This window comes from Mesoplodon densirostris, chromosome 4 (assembly GCF_025265405.1).
Source record: "Mesoplodon densirostris isolate mMesDen1 chromosome 4, mMesDen1 primary haplotype, whole genome shotgun sequence".
Lineage (NCBI taxonomy): Eukaryota > Metazoa > Chordata > Mammalia > Artiodactyla > Ziphiidae > Mesoplodon > Mesoplodon densirostris.
The window spans coordinates 152,855,182-152,876,304 of NC_082664.1; the positions used below are offsets into that span (position 1 = coordinate 152,855,182).

Here is a 21,123-nt window from a genome sequence, read left to right on the forward strand (position 1 = left end):
TGTTGGTTATCTATTTTATATATAGTAGTGTGTATATGTTAATCCCAAACTCCTAATTTATCCCTCCCCCCTCTTCCCCTTTGGTAACCATAGGTTTGTTTTCTATGTCTGTGAGTCTGTTTCTGTTCTGTAAATAAGTTCATTTGTATAATTTTTTTAGATTGCACATATAAGCGATCTCATATGATATTTGTCTTTCTCTGTCTGGCTTACTTAACTTAGTATGATAAAAACATTAACTCTTTTAAAAAATGAGAAAGGCAGGCTTCCCTGGTGGTGCAGTGGTTAAGAACCGCCTGCCAGTGCAGGGGACATGGGTTCGATCCCTGGTCGGGGGAGATCCCACATGCCGTGGAGCAACTAAGCCCGTGCGCCACAACTACCGAGCCTGCGCTCTACAGCCCACGAGCCACAGCTACTGAGCCTGTGCTCCAACACCACAGAAGCCTGCGCGCCTAGAGCCTGCGCTCCACAGCAAGAGAAGCTACCACAAGAGAAGGCTGCGCACTGCAACGAAGACCCAACGCAGCCAAAAATAAATAAATAAATAAATCTTAAAAAAAAAAGAAAAATTGAGAAAGGCACCCAGGCTATGGGCATCTCCTTCCCACCCAGGTCCCCGAGGCCTCAAGATCTCCCCCTGGGGGAACCAGTGTCAGCTGCTCCTGGGGAATCCTTCCCAGTATGTGGTGCCTATTTTCCAGCAAGTGTACTTGCATATTTACATTTCTCCCCTCTAACAGAATGATGATACTCTAGAAATTAACCCATGACTTCCTTTTTCACTTACTATAGCTCAGTGATCTTTCCCTATTGATAGAGAACGTCTTATTCCTTTTTTTTTTTTTTTAGACTTTCAGAAAATTGACAACTGTTCTATGACTCAGGTAACAATCCCCTACTGATAAACAGCAGGTGACTCCCAGCCTTTTGATATCATAAGCAGTGATGCAGTAAGTAACCCTGGACATGTGTCGTTTGTTCAGGCATATCTGTAGATTAAAATCCTAAAAATGGCACGTCAAAAGGTATAAGCTTCATAATTGTGACAAATTATTGCCAAATTACCCTCGATGGAGAATGTACCAATTTCCAGCCCCAGCAGTGGTGTTATATGAATACGTATTTCCTCACAACCTCCAATATTTTTTTTCTTGGAAAATACTTTAATTCTCCCAAAGAGCCATTCAAAAAAAAAAAAAAAAAAACATGAAGGAGCGATATACACTAAGATAGAAAAAACTTAGTAGCTACATAGGACATCAAAAACTGACCCGTTCTAGAAGATGCTACATTAAATCCTTTTTAAAATGAGTAATATAGTACCTTTTAAATAAGTTCAGAGATAAAAGTTCCAATTTTAAGAAGAAGAGGACAGGGCTTCCCTGGTGGCGCAGTGGGTGAGAGTCCGCCTGCTGATGCAGGGGACGCGGGTTCGTGCCCTGGTCCAGGAAGATCCCACATGCCGCGGAGCGGCTGGGCCCGTGAGCCATGGCCGCTGAGCCTGCGCGTCCGGAGCCTGTGCTCCGCAATGGGAGAGGCCACAACAGTGAAAGCCCCGCGTACTGCAAAAAAAAAAAAAAAAAAAAAAAAAAAAGAAGAGGACAAATCAGATAGGCTAGTTAGAACTTACAGGGTGATTTCACCAATTAGACAAAAGAAAAAATTGTCCAGCCTTCCTGCAGTCATCAGAGGCCTGCTCAACAGGCGAACATGAACATCTTCTGCTCAGAGATACTCAGGATATTGGTCAAACTAATAGAAACAAAGCATTCACATATACTTAGTAAAGAAAATATTTATATCACTAAGGTCAAAGACTGGATATGTGTATGCTAATTGGCTTTCACCATGTATTTTCTTCACTAACAGCCACTTCTCATGGATATAGTTTGTAATCATATCAATAAATTATTTTATAAAACAACAAATCCCAATTGCATGTAATATTGTTCAACTCCTCTTAGCATGGTTCACTTAGGAAATGTCCAAGTATATGCGGTAGGTTTTGGGTTGTTGTGTTATCATAGTCATTTTTTTCTAGGCATTTTTTGATTTCTTCAGTGATCTTTTGGTTATTTAGTAGTGTTTTGTTTAGCCTCCATGTGTTTGTATTTTTTACAGATTTTTTTCCTGTAGCTGATATCTAGTCTCATAGTGTTGTTGTTGAAAAAGATACTTGATACAATTTCAATTTTCTTAAATTTACCAAGGCTTGATTGGTGACCCAAGATATGATCTATCCTGGAGAATGTTCCATGAGCACTTGAGAAGAAAGTATATTCTGTTGGTTTTGGATGGAATGTCCTATAAATATCAATTAAGTCCATCTTGCTTAATGTGTCATTTAAGGCTTGTGTTTCCTTATTTATTTTCATTTTGGGTGAAGGTCCTTCTGCTGATATTATCAGTGTTGGGTGGGGATGAAGCGACAATCTGCCAAAATCTGAACCATCCTTGCCAGGTTTGGGGTTTCTGTAGAGGAGTTACCTCTACCAGGTCTGACTGCCATAGCACAGGAAAATAATGCAGTCATTCCTCCTAGTGTAGAATGTACTTCAGAAGAAGATGTTTAAGGGGTCAGTGGCACCTCGCTGTCTCCCCAGAGGCAGCCCTTCAACAGTTGCAGCAGTCAGGGCACCACCCCGAGGTGGGGTACATCAAGCCTGCCTGCAGCTCTCAGATCCCACCTCCAATATTTTTAATTCTAGAAATAACATTCAGTGAATCTGAGCACCATTTAGAAAAATTACTTGTAAATTAATTAATTAATTAAAAATGACTATGGTGTGTGGGGAGCCTGAGAGTCTGGAGAAGATGGGGTCTTGAGAGCAAATCAAAGACCTGACCAGAGACCGGCCAACTTTGTCAGCTTCTCCGGTAACTCACGTCCACACCAGGCTCCGTGGGGCACTGGCTTACTCCAGGGGCATCATCCTTCTCCCTTTGCAGACTCTGACTAGCATACAAAACCCAGGTTGTAGCCCTATGGAAACCATGAATACATACTTCTGAGCCATTTCTCTTAAAAGAAACCAGAGCTAAGATCCTGAAAGACTTGTGTCTACCATTCTTGGACGTGTCTATTCAGATGTTTTGGACAGACTTCCTGTTACTATTCATTTTATAAAAGCAAAAGAATGAACTCTATGGATGGCTTGGGAATATCTTGGTCTAATTTCCACTTTTTTCTCTTCCAGGGACAGAAAGCTTGGATAGAAAAAACCTTTTGCAAACGAGAATGTATCTTTGTAATTCCCAGCACTAAAGATCCTAACAGGTAAATTGGAAGCCATAATTAAGACATTATTCAAACTTACACTTCTCTGCCAGTTGCCAGCAACTATTCTGGTGTTTGGGGGAGAGAGAGAAGTCAAGGACAGCTAGAACTTATGCCCCACGTGAGTCATTAACTAGGGATTCACCTGCGCTATAAGTTCCTCTGTAAAGATGCAGACAGCCTCAGGGGAGAGGCGCTGTCCTCCACTCACTCATGTGAGTTTTCACAAGCAGATGGACCCACACTTTCCTCTTAGACTTAGTGAGATCAAGGAGCTGAGGGCTTTAGACAGATTTCCAGGGTATCTTCTGGCCTCTTTGTTAGAGTTCCTAATGTTATAACACACTGGGAAGAGAAGGGCAAACTAAACCTGAAAGAAAGAAAAGGGAGGAAATAATAGAAAATAGAATGGGAGTTAATGAAATAGAAAATCTTAAAACGATAGAGAAAGATCAATGAAATCAAAAGCTTGTTCTTGGAAAAGAGCCACAAAATTGACAAACCTTTAGTTAGATTGATGAAGAAAGAGAGAAGACTTAAAATACTAGAATCAGAAATGAAGAGACATTACTACCAATCTTACAGAAATAAAAATGAGTATAAAGGAACACTATGACCTGTATACCAATGACAATAAATTAGATAACTTAGATGAAATGGACAAATTCCTAGAACGACACAAACTGCCAAAATGATTCAAGAGGAAATACATAATCTGAAGAAACCTATAAGAAGTGAAGAGGCAGGATTAGTCATCAAAAATTACCTACAAAGAAAAGCTTAGGTCCAGAGGGCTTCACGGCTGAATTTTACCAAATATTTAAAGAAGAATTGATACCAATTCTTCCCAAGCTCTTTCAAAAAATAGAAGATGAGAGAGCACTTCCCACCTCATTTTATGAGGCCAGTACTACCTTGATATTAAAACCAGACAAAGACAGCACAAGAAAGGGCAACTACAGATTAATATCTCTTGTGAATATGGATGCAGAAATCTTGAACAAATACTATCAAACCAAATCCAGCAACATATAAAATGAATTACACCTCATAACCAACTGGAATTTATCCCAGGAATGCAAGGTTGTTTTCACAGCAGAAAATCAATTAATGCAATACATCACATTCATAGAATAAAAAACAAAAATCACATGATCATCTCAACTGACACCAATAAAGTGTTTGACAAAATCCAACACCTTTTTATGATTTAAAAAAAAAAAAAAACAGAAAACTAGGACTAGAAGAGAACTTTCTCAACCTGATAAAGGGCTTCTGTGAAAAATCCATGGCTAACGTCATACTTAGTGGTGAAAGATCGGATGCTTGCCCCTAACATCAGAGACAAGACAAGGATGTTCACTCTTACCACTTCTATTAAAATTTTAGGGCTTCCCTTGTGGCACAGTGGTTGAGAATCTGCCTGCTAATGCAGGGGACACGGGTTCGAGCCGTGGTCTGGGAGGATCCCACATGCCGCGGAGCAACTAGGCCCGTGAGCCACAACTACTGAGCTTGCGCATCTGGAGCCTGTGCTCCGCAAAAAGAGAGGCCGCGATAGTGAGAGGCCCGCGCACCGTGATGAAGAGTGGCCCCCGCTTGCCACAACTAGAGAAAGCCCTCGCACAGAAACGAAGACCCAACACAGCAAAAATAAATAAATTAATTAATTAACTCCTACCCTCAACATCTAAAAAAAAAATTTTTACTAGAGGTTCTAACCAAGGCAATTAGGTAAGAGAAAGAAATAAAAGGCATCCGTATTGGAAAGGAAGAAGTAAAACTATCTCTATCGGCACATGACATAATCTTGTATATAGAAAATCCTAAGGAATCACTAAAAAGCTATTATAACTACTAAAGAAGTTCAACAAGTTTGCAGCATACAAAATCAATATACAAAAATCATATATATTTCTATAAGCTTGCAATGAACAATATGAAAATGAAACTAACAGAACAATTCCATACACAATAGTATCAAAAAGAATTAGACACTTAGGGATAAACTTAACAAAAGAATTGCAAAATTTATATCTGAGGGGTTTCTCTGGTGGTCCAGTGGTTAGGACTCACTGCCATGGGCCCAGGCTCAATCCCTGGTTGGGGAACTAAGATCCCACAAGCCAAGTGGCACGACCAAAAATAAACAAAAAACAAAACTTCTATCTGAAAATTATAAAACATTGTTGAAAGAAATTAATGACAATCTAAATAATTGGGAAAACATTCCATGTTCATGGATTGGAAGACTTAACATAGTTAAGATGGCAATATTCCCAAAATGACCTACAGATTCAAAGCAATCTCTATCAGAATTCCAGCTGACTTCTTTCTAGAAATTGACAAACTGATTGATATGGAACTGCAAGGGACACAGAATAGCCAAAATAATCTAATAAAAAAAGAACAAAGTAGGAGGACTCACTTTACCTGATTTCAAAACTTACTACAGACCTACGCTAATCAAAGTAGTATGGTACTGGAGTAAGGGTAGACATACAGACCAATGGAATAGAACTGAGAGTCCAGAAAGAAACCCATTCATCTATAACCAATTGATATTTCATCAAGGTTGCCTAAACCAATGGGGAAAGATTAGTCTCTTCATCAAATGGTGCTGAAACACCTGGACATCAAAGGAATGGATTTAAGTCCCTACCTCACACGGTATATAAAAATTAACTCAAAATCTATCAAATATCAGATGTAAGAGCTAAAACTATAAAACTCTTAAACAAAAACATAGGAGTAAATCTTCATGACCTTGGATTTGGTAAATGATTCTTTGAAATGACACCAAAAGTATGAGCAGCAAAAGCAGCAAAACAAACATACTTTCAACGTTACTTGTGTAGAGAAATGTTTTACATTTCTCTAGCAACGGAATAATTCAATAATATTGAAAAATATTGCAGGTCAGCTCTGCATGGGGGAGCGTCCTATGTCACAGAATATTCAGTGATTGATGGCCATAGTCATGTTGTCAAGACACCAAAAAGACTAAAAATGTGTTCAATAGGGAAGGGCAACCATCCAATGTGTTTGGAATAGTCTGGTATTTATACTTCTCTGGTATGGAAATAGATATGCATTGATTATCTGGAAAAGGACATCATAAGGGACATTTCTGTCTCCAGTAAAGCTGGATAAGGAAGGTGTTAGGCTGCTTCTGTTCAGGTTAACTCATCTTAAGGAGGAAAATGTTGTAGAAAGACTGAGCTTTGCCTTTGTTTTCAGGTGTTGCTGTGGCCAGCTCACCAACCAGCATATCCCCCCTCTGCCGAGTGTAACAGCCAGCAAAAATGGAGAGGAGAACAAGCAGGTGGAGACTCAGCCCGAAAAATGGTCTGTTGGCAAACACACCCAGAGCTACCCAACAGATTCCTACGGGATTCTCGAATTCCAGGGTGGCGGATACTCCAATAAAGCCATGGTAAGAGGGGCCTTGGGAAGGGATGCCACTGAGCTGCAGCTTCCATCAGAGGCCCAGCTTCTCAGCCTCCCAGACTGCAGACACCTGGGTCTTCTTTCAGGGGTGTGGCTCTATCTTCTTAGAGTTTTCAAAGAAAGGAAATATATCCACACACTTGAGTTTTTAGCCATGAGATTTGGAAACTGGGCACTATGATAAAGAACACACAGTATCCTTTAAATCCATACCAAGATTGTGAATTCACACATCACAGTCCAGCCCCACTCTACAAAGATACCACACCATCTCCAGTGATGAGAGACGAATTATGTTATTTGTTTTTTAGGGTTGTTTGGGGTTTTGTTTTGTTTTTTCTCACAGTGGACATTTACCAGCCCCTTACATGGGTTAGGAGTTTCTGGAAATATTCCCCTCTGAAGTCCACACACAGCCTCTCTGGGCTTGCATTCAGCTGGCCCAAGAAGACGGAGGCCCTTCACATTTGCATGTAAACAGGGGATGCCCTCTGCCTTTCTGATGAGCCCTGCCAAGAAGGGAGGCGTCAGCACTGTGATCCCTTTCAGCTCATTCTGATTAATGCTCTCACGTGCCCAGTGAGACCATTTTTGCAATTTCATTCTATTTCACCGGCCCAACATCATTGTTCAAATAAAATTCAGTTGTGTTCCAAAGACCACAGCGTAAGGTCTTCCGGAAGGGCACCCTGCCTACTGGCCTGGACACAAAGAGGCTGTTTACAGGGGCCAAGGCATCTGCTCATTAACCTCTTTTTCACCTTGAGGGGAAGGTCCATCCCCGAGGTTGGCCGTTGATCCCCATTCCCAGCACCCACTCCCTCCTCATCGTCCTGGCCAACCTCTGGAGCCACATTCTAGCTGAGCCAGCTATGGAATTTTTTGAAAAATTTTTTATTGGAGTATAGTTGATTTACAATGTTGTGTTAGTTTCTGCTGTACAGAAAAGTGAATCAGTTATACATAGACATATATCCACTCTTTTTTAGATTCTTTTCCCATACAGTCATTACAGAGTGTTGAGTAGAGTTCCCTGTGCTATACAGTAGGCCCTTATTATCAATAGTTATCTATTTTTTATATAGTAGTGTGTGTGTGTAAATCCCAATCTTCCAATTTATCCCTCCCCCACCTTTCCCCCCTGGTAGTCATAAGTTTGTTTTCTACACCTGTGACTCTATTTCTGTAAATAAGTTCATTTGTACCATTTTTTTTTAGATTCCACATATAAGTGATGTGATATGATATTTGTCTTTCTGTGTCTGACTTAGTTCACGCAGTATGACAATCTCTAGGTCCATCCATGTTGCTGCAAATGGCATTTTTTCGTTCTTTTTTTATGGCTGAGTAATATTCCATATATGTATATGTGTGTGTGTGTGTGTGTGTGTGTGTACCACATCTTCTTTATCCATTCATCTGTTCACAGCAGACAGGTTGTTTCCATGTCTTGGCTACTGTAAATAGTGCTGCAATGAACTTTGGGGTGCATGTATCTTTCCAGCTTTGGAATTGATGCCTTCAAGATTAGGGTTGCCATTGGATAAGGTGAACAATATTTATTCTATTTTGGAACATGTTTGACTTTTGATTGCATCTAAAGTGTATATAATTTCAGGTAATTCTGAACTGTGATTTACCTGTGGATTGGAATATAGCCCAACAATGACTAATTGTTAAGAAGCTTTACCTAAAAGTACATAAATTCATAAGTTGCTCTAAATTTTTTGTAAACCTGGCAGGTATATTTCCTAGAAGCTTCAAAAGAGCAAAAAGTATCCAGAGATAAAATCAAACAGGAGTAATTTCTGTGTTCCTAAGAATGCTAGACACATTGAAGAAATATTTCAAATTTTGTTTAGAACTATAAATGGTCTTTGCTTTCAAATTTTAAAATGTGTTTCCTTTAAACTTCAGTTTTATTTTCTACAAATTTGTTCCTACCAATTTCCTACAAATTTGTTGATTTGGAGACATTTGTGCATATATGCATGTGTGTGACTGCACATAATTTTTAATGAACTCATTAAATAACTAAAATAAATCTTTGCTAATATTACTATATTTCATTATTGGAAATTTTCAGGATTCCTTTTACTCTCAGTATTAACTATTGTCATTATAGAAGTTCTGACTCCATGAAAATTAGCTGGGAACTTTGATAAAATAAATCATCCTAAGGCAATGAAAAAAAAAAAAAAGACTAAGGTTGCTAGGTAAAATACAACAGATAAACAATGGATGATTTTTTAGTATAAATGCATCCCAAATATTGCAGGAGCCATAATTATACTAAAACATTTTTCATTGTTCATATAAAATTCAAGTTTACCTGTGCATTCTCTACTTTTAATTGCTATATCTGGGAACCCTCCAGAGTTCCCTTGCATCGTTTGGCCACAGACTCACACAGAGGGTCCCAGAACCCCATGGGAGAGAAAGCCAGGCGGCTGTTGCTTGGACAGAAACAGTAGCCTTGTTCCCTGTGACCCAAGAGTCAAATCAAAGAACGAGTGTTGAGGGTCACACCCTCTTTTGCAGTATATCCGGGTCTCCTATGACACGAAGCCAGACTCACTGCTTCATCTCATGGTGAGAGACTGGCAGCTGGAACTCCCCAAGCTCTTAATATCCGTGCACGGAGGCCTCCAGAACTTTGAGATGCAGCCCAAGCTGAAGCAGGTCTTTGGGAAAGGTCTGATCAAGGCTGCTGTGACCACTGGGGCCTGGATCTTCACTGGGGGCGTCAGCACAGGTAAGTGCAGGCTGTATCCCTTGCTGCAAATGTACAAACCCAGAGCTCATTGTGGTTCCTAAAGAGCTTTTGGATAATTATGATAAAAAAACAGAAGATACTGCATTCTGATAATATTTATGGCAGAATGAAATGTTTATTCAGTAGCTGGTTTTTTATTTCGGTATGATCATGATAATGGTCAACATTTCTGGCACCTACTATGTGTCATTCCTTGAAGTGAGCCCTGTACAAGCCTCATTTTCACTGAGGCTTCTGACAATCCTTTCCCGCTCACATGAGGAAGGACAGACACTGAGGCCCAGAGAGGTTGAGGAACATGGCAAGCCATCTGATTCGCAACTTTAGCTGAATGCAGCCAAGGCCTGCCAAAGAGACCCCTCGTACTTCCATCCTTAGGTCTTAGAAACTTGTAAAGACAATTCCTGCACAGTTGCTTTGGTTTCTGTTTTTGTTTTCCCTTTTCTGGGACCCAATGCAGGATGACTAGCTATGATGAGCTCAGACTTTCAGTGTCTTAACCCTGTTCTGTAGGAAATGGAGTGGTTAAGAGCTGGGGTCCCTGAAGTTCATGAATAGTGGTTTGATGGGAGGTAAGGGTCCTACAGATATGACTTATGGCCTCTCACAGGTGTCATCAGCCACGTGGGGGATGCCCTGAAAGACCACTCCTCCAAGTCCAGAGGCCGGGTTTGTGCTATAGGAATTGCTCCCTGGGGCATCGTGGAGAATAAAGAAGATCTGGTTGGAAGGGATGTAAGTATTTTCTCCCCAGAAATGGGCAATTTTCAAAAATCAAAGTCTTTGTTTTAATGCCATTGTAGATTTCACCTGCAGGTGTAGGAGATAATAAAGCAAGGTCCCATATAGCCTTTATCCTTTCCCCAAAAGTAAGAACTTGCAAAACTACGATACAAGATTGAAATCAGGATAATTGATATCAATCTAGTCAAGATGCAGAACATATACTAGGAGCCCTCATGTTGCCCTTTTCATTCATTCGTTTTCTTATTGAAGTATAGTTGATTTACAATGTTATGTTAATTTCTGCTGTACAGCAAAGTGATTCAGTTGCATAATATATATATATATATATATGTATATATACACATATATACACACACATATACATTGTATATGTATGTATACATATGTATACATTGTGTGTGTGTGTATATATATATATATATATATATATATATACACACACATACACATTGTTTCTTTCCATATTCTTTTCCATTATTGTTTACCATAGGACATTTAATATACTTCCCTGGGCTATACCGTAAGACCTTGTTTCATGTTGCCCTTCAATATCCATACCCAATTCCCTCCTGCTTCCACTCCTGCCTTAACCCCGGGAACCACTCATCTGCCCTTCATCCTACAGTTGTATCATTTCAAGAATGTTATGTAAATGGGATCGTACAGTATGTAACCTTTGAGGGCTGGCTTTTTACTTGCCACTTAATTCTCTGGAGATCCATCCAAATGGTTGCATGTATCAATAGTTTACTCCTTTTTAGTGTTGAGTGGGGTCCCACCGTATGGATGTACCATTTATCTGTTGAAGGCTATCTGGGTTGTTTCCAGTTTGGCTACTGCAAATGAAGCTGCCATAAACTTTTGTGTACAGGATTTTGTATTCATGTAAGTTTTCCTCTCTCTGCAATAAGTGCCCGGGAGTGTACTTGCTGGGTCATCATGATTTGTTGGGTTGTCATGATCTAAAATAATTTTTTCTAATTTGATATAAAAATTTACCAAAAAAAATCCTTCAATAGAGAGGCTAGGGAAGCGAGAGTAGGTTGAAGTGCACAATTAGGTGACGCTGTCGCTCCACATCCATATATTCTTGCTTCTCCTGTCTTACTGTCCAAGTTTTGCAGCTCTGACTTGTGCTGTGCATTTCGTCAGGTGACACGGGTGTACCAGACTATGTCCAACCCCCTGAGTAAGCTCTCTGTGCTCAACAACTCGCACACGCACTTCATCCTGGCTGACAATGGCACCCTGGGCAAGTACGGTGCCGAGGTGATGCTGAGAAGGCAGCTGGAGAAGCACATCTCTCTGCAGAAGATCAACACAAGTAAGTTCTGGCCATGGCCACTGGGCTGCCGCTGCTGCCCTGAAAACCAGGCTGGAAGAGAGAGCACCCGAGGGTATTTAGAGCCTTCACCTTGACTCTTCTTTGACCATCAGGAGATGACTTAGCAAGACCCTTTCTCTTAGCCACCTACCAAATCACTGAGCTGCGCTGTGATGCTTTGTCTCAAGTTCATGAGGAGACTGGACCCGAGAAACAGCCCCACAGCTATTTTCACGGTGGTGGCATCTTCTGCCACGTTGCCAGGGGTTCTCATTCCTTGTAATGATTATAGTTAGTTTTTTAAATTTTATTGGAGTCTAGCTGATTTATACTGAATGCTGTGTTAATTTCTTCTGTACAGCAAAGTGACTGAGTTATACATATATATATTCTTTTTCACATTCTTTCCATTATGTTTTATTCCAGGATATTGAATATAGTTCCCTGTGCTATACTGTAGGACCTTGTTGTTTATCCATCCTATTGATAATGGTTTGCCTCTGCTAATCCCAAACTTTTAAAATGTCTGAACAGGAAACACATTTGTCACTCAAAGGCTTAGTATGATTCCTTCTATCAACTACATGCTCTGAGTTCATTACATTAAATATCTCAGTAGCTCTGGGTCTCTCACCAGAGATGGGCCAGGTGGGGAAGCCTCTGGAGAGGCCTGCAGGAGCTGGCTGCTCCCAACAGGGCACCCCCCTCCATGCTGGTCCAGGGGGCACACCCTGCAGGGGAGCTGCCGCTGTCAGGAGGATGCTGAGGTCAAGATAGGGAGAAAGGAATGGACCTCAGTCAGATGAAATGATCATAACAACTGGTTAGAATTAAAATAACTGGTGTCATCTCTTGGGGCATGTTCATAAGTCAGTGATTCTTACTGTCAAGCAATTGCTGAATGATCTTAAAGAGTATTTTTTGTAACCATTACTGGTAAGATTGCGAAAGACAGTCTAGGCCTGGGAAATGGTCATTTTAAAGCATAATTAAAGGGTCTGTGAGACTGCCACATGGTTAGAATGACGGCCTGCCATGAGAAGTGGTGGGTTTCTGAGTCTCAGCTCCCTGGCTGATGGTTCTCACATTTTCGCTGTCTTGGCCATGTGCGCGTTCACACCAACCAGCCTCCCCTGGCCATGTGACCTGTGGGCTTCCCTTTGTCATCCTTTGCCTAGGGTTCTGAGTGGGGCAGGGACAGCAAAGGGGTGCTCAGTTGTCACCTCCCACAGCACGGAGTTTCAAGGGTCCAGCCTAAACCACAAAGAACCAGTTCTCCTCTGTTTCTAGAAAAGAAGGTGATTTGGCCACTGGAGTCCTGAAGATCTCAAATATCAAGCCTTGTTGGGGTTGGAAATCTCAAGGGCAGGGTCCATGTCATCTTGGTCTATTTCTCCAGCATCTCTTGGCCAGGTCCCTGCCTGGCACAAAGCAGACCATCAATACATAGCTGCTGAAATGAACCTAACTGAGATTATTCTGGTAGGAGATGGCAAAGTTGTTCAAAATATTTAAGAGCTCCTGACTATAGAAATGCATCATGGAAGCAAACCAGAAACTCTGAATTTCCCCACTTGAAATTCTTAGACCTTCTCCTAACTGTGCTGGCAGATTTTATCCAAAGGCCTTCAGAATTGTGAGACCAAGGACACATCTCCTATTCACCATCTATTAATGTTGATCAAATAACTCCCATCACAACTAATGGATACCTGGTAAAACATGCTCAGAATATAATCTCTTTTAGCCAGTTTGGGGTAAAATTGTGAAGTAGGCAAATTTGTCTTGATGCCAAAATATTGGCTCTCTGTACACCAATGCCGAAATGAGATATGGAAAGAGAGTTTTGGAGGAGAATTGAAAGAGTACCTTTATTCTTTGCCGGGCAAAGAGGAAACACAGCAGGCTAGTGCCTCAAGAACTGTGCCCCCTTCCTGGGGAATAGGGAGAGGTTTATAGCCCAGGGCTTGCGGTCTGGGGTAGGTGATAAGACTCAAAGTAATGAAGGTCTTGCATTTCTTTTCTTCTGCAAATTTACAGCCAGAGCGGTTGTCAGACAGCTCAGCAACCCGGTCTGGTGTCCCTGAAGTTATTGGCCCATGACCTTCTTTCTGAAATGAAGAGTGTTACAAGGGAGTGTAGGGGGAGAAGAAATGCCAAGTGCAGAGTGCAATTCACATGGAGTCAAAGAGTAATTAGTTTTATGAAGGATAAGTCTAGCTACAAGTGTTTGTTAGTAGTAACAGCTAAAAATATAACCAAGATCACTTAACTCTTTCAGACCTGTTTATGCTGTTTCCCCAGCCTGTTCACTGTTTCCTTGTTTTCCTTTTCTATCAGAAAAGTCTTATTTCTATGTTTGCTGCAAGAGTCTCTGCTGCTCCTTCACTCCCACTATGTCCCCCTGCCCTGGAATCCTGGGTTCTTGGGTTGCTCTTGTCACCTCCTGCTTCCCAGAGCCCTCCCTTCAGGTTCTGCCACCAAAAGCCAGCTCGTCCTACCGTGTTTCCAAAGAGTCCTACCATCGCATAGAGACAGAGGGAGGACTCTGGGTACAAGGCGTTAACTGGTGGGCCAATGATGGTCCACAGATTTGCCCTCCTGGATAACTCACTGCCTATTCCAGCCCCTGGAGGCCGAATCAACACCTACTACAACACTGCATATTTACACACCACTTGAGGTTGACAAGGACCTTGATAGCCGAACAGTTTCTTATACTTTATATCTACTGCTCTTTTAGGAGGTAGAGGAGGCCCTGTGATGATTCACCTCTTACAGATGGTTTCCTGCACTTCAGGGTGGCCTGGTGATTGGCCCCGTGTCATAAGGCTAATACGCGTGAGGCCAGGCGTTGAGTGGAGTTCTCCTATCGTTGGTCCAGACACCTTTCGCTGTGTCATTCTTGAAGGGACAGCCATCCAGGGTGGGAACTTCACCTGGGGCAAGGCAGCAGGGAGGTATTCTTTTAGCAAGAAGAATCTCCCGTGTTTCTCACATCTCACCTTGAGGTAGTCCGTAAGCCAGTTGAGTGATACATGGAGTTGAACCACATATGTTTTGGAAAGTTTGTAATTTAAAGGCTCTGCTTTTTCCAGTAAGGCTATAATATGGGGTTTGAATAAAAGGATGTAAACAGTCCTCACATCCTGAGTTCCTTCAAGTCTCCTGGTGGACACTAACTCCATATAAGCATACTTCCAGGCCTAAAGGTTTTCCTCTTCACCATGTTTCAGGAATTAGAGTGAGGGCTCTTGAGACAGGCTGGGACCTGGGACTCTTTGCTGGGACCTGGGACCCTTTGCTGCAGTGCTGCAATGCTTGCACATGGACACACCTCTCCACAAGCAACAAAATACTAAGAAACTGTATGGGACTAAAAATAACTGCTTTCATGCAGGCAGTTGGGGCAAATTCTGGACCTAAAAGATACAAAGAGACCAAAAAAGCCAACGGCCATTTTTGAAGAGCCTGGAGCAAAAACAGGGTGTCCGGAGCAAAAGCAGGGTACTGCGCATGCCCCCTGCACACAACACCACCTAAGGGGTGGGCAAAACGCCTAAGCCACCCCTCCAGCCTGACCCATGGACACACCCCTACCCTCACCCCATATAAGGGACAAGCTTGCCCCCCCTCAGGGAGCAGGCAAACATGGGAGCCTGTTGTTTGTTCCCGCTTCCCGCTGCTGCAGCAGGGGCCCCAATAAAGCCTTGCCTGAATTTCTTGTCTGGCTTCTGGCCAATTTCTATTGATTGGGGAAGACCAAGAACCCTGGTCAGTAACACTCAGATGGGGCCGTGACTGTGGTCTGAAGGTGGATGTGGTGTGTGTTGCAGGACTGGGGCAGGGTGTGCCCGTCGTGGGCCTCGTGGTGGAAGGAGGCCCGAACGTGGTTTCCATGGTCCTGGAGTATCTCCGAGAAGAGCCTCCGGTCCCCGTGGTGGTCTGCGACGGCAGTGGCCGGGCCTCGGACATCCTGTCTTTTGCACACAAGTACTCTGAAGAAGGAGGGTAAGATTTCTGATATGTTACAAAGGGTGGGGTTTTGAATGCCTTCTTGTTAGGCCCAGAGGAAATCGTGATCCATTTAGCTGTTCCAAAAATGTAAAAGAAGGAAGACTTACTAGCCCTCCTCTCCCACTTCCCAAGGTCAGCAAGTGAGGGAGCTCTGAGGAGCGTGGTGTTTCTTACGGATTCTTTCTCAGGAGGGAAGATGCTCTCTCCCAACTGCATTTTCCCTTGTAAGTTTTTCAACAAGCCTGGAATTTAGGACAAGTGTGAACACAGTTTTTGACTATAGTCCTTTTGGGTCTGCTATCCTGGGATATCCTCCAATGATAAAGTTTCAAATCAAAGATACCAGATGGGCATAGAGATGTCTGATTTATTCACGTACAGATTTCACCTGTGTTGTTTTCATCTTTTCCCCATTTCCTTCAAACAGGATAATCAATGACTCCCTCAGAGACCAGCTTCTAGTTACCATTCAGAAAACATTTAATTACAACAAGACACAATCACATCATCTCTTTGTGATGATCATGGAGTGCATGAAAAAGAAAGAACTTGTAAGTGTCTTGAGTTGGCTTCCCAAGTGCTCCACAGAGAGAATCATGTCTCCTTTCTAATTCTGCCCATGTGTGCAGGATGGAGTAGTTCCTATTTCCATTCACCCTTTTCCAAGAGGCATTTTACAGATCCTGACCCAACTGGTGGTTCTGTCCATGTGCGGGAAGCAGGCTAAGCATAGGCAGATTCTCTTCGGAAGAGGGACACGGGTACTTTAGATCTTGTAAATGTCAGGGCACTTCAGGCCACATCTCACAATTCTGAGGCTCATGATATCAATCAGATTCAAAGCATCAAGGAGTGACATATACCACGCTTTCAGGTGTACTTACAAAATTCTACCAAATACACTCATTTTCTCCCACTCTTTGCCTCCTTAATTACGCTTATAAGGAAGAGGCACTCTTGTTGCACAGAAGACAGACTCTTCGAAATTCTAAATCTACAAGTTTCCTACAGATATATCAAATCTGAGTAGAGATGACTTTGTCATCTTCAATAGCCACTTAGATATTGACGTGTACATCCTGCATGAGCTCCCTCAGCTCCAGATGGGGTAAAGAATAAAATAAGATACAGGCAAGGATTCAAAATCAGGATGAGCAATGCTGTTCTTTCTGAATCATGTCGCTCTCAGGATTGCTGCATTAGCGTCAGACTCTGTGGTCCTTTTTATGTATTTGTTTATTTATTCATTTATTTTAACATCTTTATTGGAGTATAATTGCTTTACAGTGTTGTGTTATTTTCTGCTGTATAACAAAGTGAATCAGCTATATGTATACATATATCCCCATATCCCCTCCCTCCCACCTTCCCTATCCCACCCCTCTAGGTGGTCACAAAGCAGCGAGCTGATCTCCCTGTGCTATGCAGCTGCTGCCCACTAGCTGTCTATTTTACATTTGGTAGTGTATATATGTCAATGCTCCTGTCTCACTTCATCCCAGCTTATCCTTGCCCCTCCCCGTGTCCTCAAGTCCATTCTCTACGTCTGTGTCTTTATTCCTGTCCTGCCCCTAGGTTCATCAGAACCATTATTTTTTATATTCCATATATATGTGTTAGCATATGGTATTTGTTTTTCTCTTTCTGACTTACTTCACTCTGTATGACAGACTCTCGGTCCATCCACCTCACTACAAATAACTCAATTTCATTTCTTTTTATGGCTGAGTAATACTCCATTGTATATATGTGCCACATCTTCTTTATCCATTCATCTGTCGCACCAGATCTTGTTTGTGGTCCTTTTTAAGCAACTCCCCAATTCTCCCTCTTGTTTTCCATTTTGCTTTACTCAGTCTTTTCATGATTAATCTGTTTTCAGGTCACTGTGTTTAGAATGGGTTCTGAGGGTCAGCAAGACATCGAAATGGCAATTTTAACCGCCCTGCTGAAAGGTGAGCTCTCAGGAAACTGCCACTCCTGTCCTTTCGTGCTGGCCTCCCTGGAGCTCTGCTTGTGGCTGGGAAACCCCTCCCCCCTCCTCCCGCCGGGAACCGTGTCTGCTGGGGATGGAACCCCGAGCCCGCCAGGCTGCCTAGAAATTATCTCAGGATAAAGCCGTGGTAAAACGATCGGGCTCGAAAGGGTTTCTTGGGAGGGGGATTTTTCTTGGCAGCCCAATGGACCATGATGGGCTGAAGTCAACAATCAGTTTCCGTCTTTAACTAGCTCATTACAGGTTTGAACACACACAGGGTAAGCGTGAAACTATTTTTCATTTGCGACCCCTGCATCTCGCAGTTCTCTGTCCAATTTCCCCGGCCCACTCCTAACGACAGCTGCCACCTGGCTGCTCATGGGGTCACCTCTCTGCTCCACTGGGAAGGGGAGGGGGCTGGAGGAAAGGGGCGGGGGTCACCATCAGGCTGGCTGCTTGGTAGTGCTGAGCTGTCCCCGGCTTTGGGGCCTGAGTGATCCCTCAGGGGCCAGAGAAAAGGCAGCCGTGCTTATTTCCAGGCTGATGCTGAGCCAGCCTGGGGAAGCCTGTGTTCCCCACCCAGCCCCTGTCACCCCCAGGCGACCCAGGCATGGAGTGAGCAGTGCCCCATCTCTTGCCTTCCAGGCACAAACGCATCGGCTCGGGACCAGCTGAGCTTGGCGCTGGCTTGGAACCGCGTGGACATAGCTCGGAGCCAGATCTTTGTCTTTGGGCCCCGCTGGCCGGTGAAACTAAGTGTTTTTCAATTCATACCATTTGTCATGACTTTGTACAGAGGATGCATTAATATGTCCTCCCTTGTGTCGTGGATCTCAGGAAGTTATCTGGGCTTTCTGATGACCTGATGTCTAATCTTTAGGATTATTAGGAAATGTTACTGTTTCATTTCAAAGAACCAGCAAGAAGTAAGAGCTCCTAGCAGTAACTTCAGATTCAAACCAGTGCTCCTGAAGAAAGAGCACGAAATATTTTATCACTGCTGGTGAACATGGGTTTTTACCCTTTTAAAGAAAAAGAAGAAAGAAAATAGCTCATTAAAATGAAATACAATGATTGCATTGAAAGCACTGATTTTTCAAATTATGTTCCATGAAACCCTGGAGGCCTAGGGGACTCTATGAGTGTGAACTTTGTGTATAGTCTTTGGGATGTGGTGTGTGTGTGTGTGTGTGTGTGGTTTGGTGTATTGTGTGTGTGTATCTGTGTGTAGCACGTGTGTAGGTTGTTAAATGTGTGTGTGGATGTGTGGTGTGTGATTGTGCTATGGTCTACCGTGCGTGTGGTATATGTCCGTGGGATCTGTGTGTGTGTGTGGTTGTACGTGGGTGTGGTGTGGTGTGTGTGGGGTGATGAGCAGCTTTTAGCCTCCCACTCCTTCAATCAAAACAGCTTCTTTACAGACTTGTGGTTGCCAAGGGGGAGGGGTGTGGGGGAGGGATGGATTGGGAGGTTGGGATTAGCAGATGCAAACGAGTATATATAGAATGGATGGACAACAAGGTCTTACTGTATAGCAAGGGGAACTATATTCAATATCTTGGGGTAAACCATAATGGAAAAGAATATGAAAAAGATTATATATATATATATATATATGTTTATAACTGTATAGCAGAAATTAACATTATAAGTAAACTATACTTCAATTTTTTTAAATTAATTTTTTTAAAAAAGCAGCTTCTTTGATGGGTTTTGTAGATTGGGACTCAGGGTAAATTTTTGTTTGCAAAACAGGCTCTGCTGCTTCAAAAGGAGTTTGGAATATCTAGCGGGTTCATGTCGGACTTTAAAAACCATATTTCTCAAAACAGGCCTGGTATATCCCTGCAAAAGGCATTTCATTTTTCACAGTCACCCTTTATTTAATTAGCATGAAGAATTTAAGGAATCAGATGAGTGTATTAAAGGAATAAGATACAGGGTTGGGGGGTGTGGTTTGTGCATGTTGTTTACTGAACTACACAAATTAAGAAGAATAGCACAACACCTTAAATATTTTAATTCTTTTTGAATCTCCTGGTTTTAACACTCTTGATAAAGGACTTGAGAGCAAAGTGAATTGCTCCATGAATGGTTATGAGGCAGCTTGCTGTGGCAGAGAATCTAAAGATTCCAGAAAGGATTGCAAAAAAGGGCTCTGTCACGAGCTCCTGAGACCAGCTACTTAGTAAGAGGGATTCTGGCTTTTGTTTGCTTTTTTTCTTTTCGAGCGGCAGCTTTCTGAGGACGCGGTCCTGAGTCAGCCACACAGAGTGGGCCAGGCTTTCAAGATTACAGAAAGGACCTGACCCAGGGAACGGGCCACACATGCAGGCCCTACCTGGCCTGAAACAACGGCCTTCGTCCGTCTTCTTGTTACAAAAGCAATAAGTAATTTCCAGAAAGCGTAGAAAATACAGACAGGCAAGATGAAGGAAACAATCACTCATGACTGCCCCCCCCATAGAAAAATTCAGCAATACCGTATGTGTTTTATAATTTCATTTTTTCACTCTTATGTTGGCATTAAATATTCTCCAACCTCCTTTTTCACATTGCTTAGTGTTTTTTGCTTTCTATTATCCAGTGGATGCATATATATGGTTTGAAAAGCAAATAACAGAGCAGAGTGTACCGTGAAAAGCGGAGCCCTCACACCCCACCTCCCAAAGGCACTCAACTGTCCCCGTGTTCTGGTTTCCTGACGGTGGCCTCTGTTCGTTGACATAACACGTTTTATCACTTTCTCAATTAATCACGTGTAGATGTGTCTTTCAATTCTCCACTTGGAAAGAGAAGGAAGTAGCTCGCTTGCCCTGCCTGCTCCGCCCCTCCTGTGTTTGATGCCTGTATGTTTAATTCTCTTATTGGTTATCATGATAGCTTTGAACCATCAACTTGCTTCATCAACGTTAGGCTCCCACGTTGTAAAATGAGGAAATTAGTGGCTCTACACATCACCTTCCTTTCCCTACATCGTCAATGTTCCTACTTGGGTCAACCTCATCTTCTACAGGATGGAGATGGTTGATGTTTACACGTCGTTCTGTAATCCTCACTCACGTCTGTTTATGTCTCACTCTTTAATCATCACATTTTCATAGTGGTCCTTTTTATTTTTATTTTTTTACCTGGATATTTATTTTTATTTTTTAACTGGGTATTTGTTTCCAGTTCTTGACTGAGAACAATGAATTATGTTGCTGTGTACATTTATGTGCAGGTCTTATGTGGACGTATGTTTCCATTTCTCTTCAGTCGATAGCTAGGAATGGATTTGCCAGGTAGATGGAAAATGTATGTTTACCTTTTTAAGAAACTGTGTGTCTGTTTTCCAAGGCAGCTGTAGCATTTTACATTCCCACCAGCAATGTAAGGAGAGTTTCTCTATGTCCTTGCCGATATTTGGTATTGACAGATTTTTTTTTTAAATTTTAACTATTCTAGTGATATGTAGTAGTATCTCAATATGGTATTTATTTATTTATGATCAGATATATTTTTAACCTCAATAAAGGAGGGACAAGCTTCAAACAAATTTCTAATGTAAT

At 42.2% G+C, this 21,123-nt stretch overlaps 1 protein-coding gene across 1 annotated transcript in view; it reads left to right on the forward strand.

Annotated features, from left to right (window-relative positions):
• Positions 1–21,123, forward strand: part of TRPM1 (transient receptor potential cation channel subfamily M member 1) — a 140,755-nt gene that overhangs the window by 67,172 nt on the left and 52,460 nt on the right. Inside the window, exons 11-19 of the mRNA XM_060096130.1 lie at positions 3,201–3,280; positions 6,521–6,716; positions 9,272–9,485; positions 10,117–10,241; positions 11,406–11,577; positions 15,414–15,588; positions 16,022–16,145; positions 17,477–17,549; positions 18,218–18,318. Of these exons, the coding sequence (XP_059952113.1) occupies positions 3,201–3,280; positions 6,521–6,716; positions 9,272–9,485; positions 10,117–10,241; positions 11,406–11,577; positions 15,414–15,588; positions 16,022–16,145; positions 17,477–17,549; positions 18,218–18,318 (1,260 nt within the window). The remainder of the gene's footprint in view (positions 1–3,200; positions 3,281–6,520; positions 6,717–9,271; positions 9,486–10,116; positions 10,242–11,405; positions 11,578–15,413; positions 15,589–16,021; positions 16,146–17,476; positions 17,550–18,217; positions 18,319–21,123) is intronic.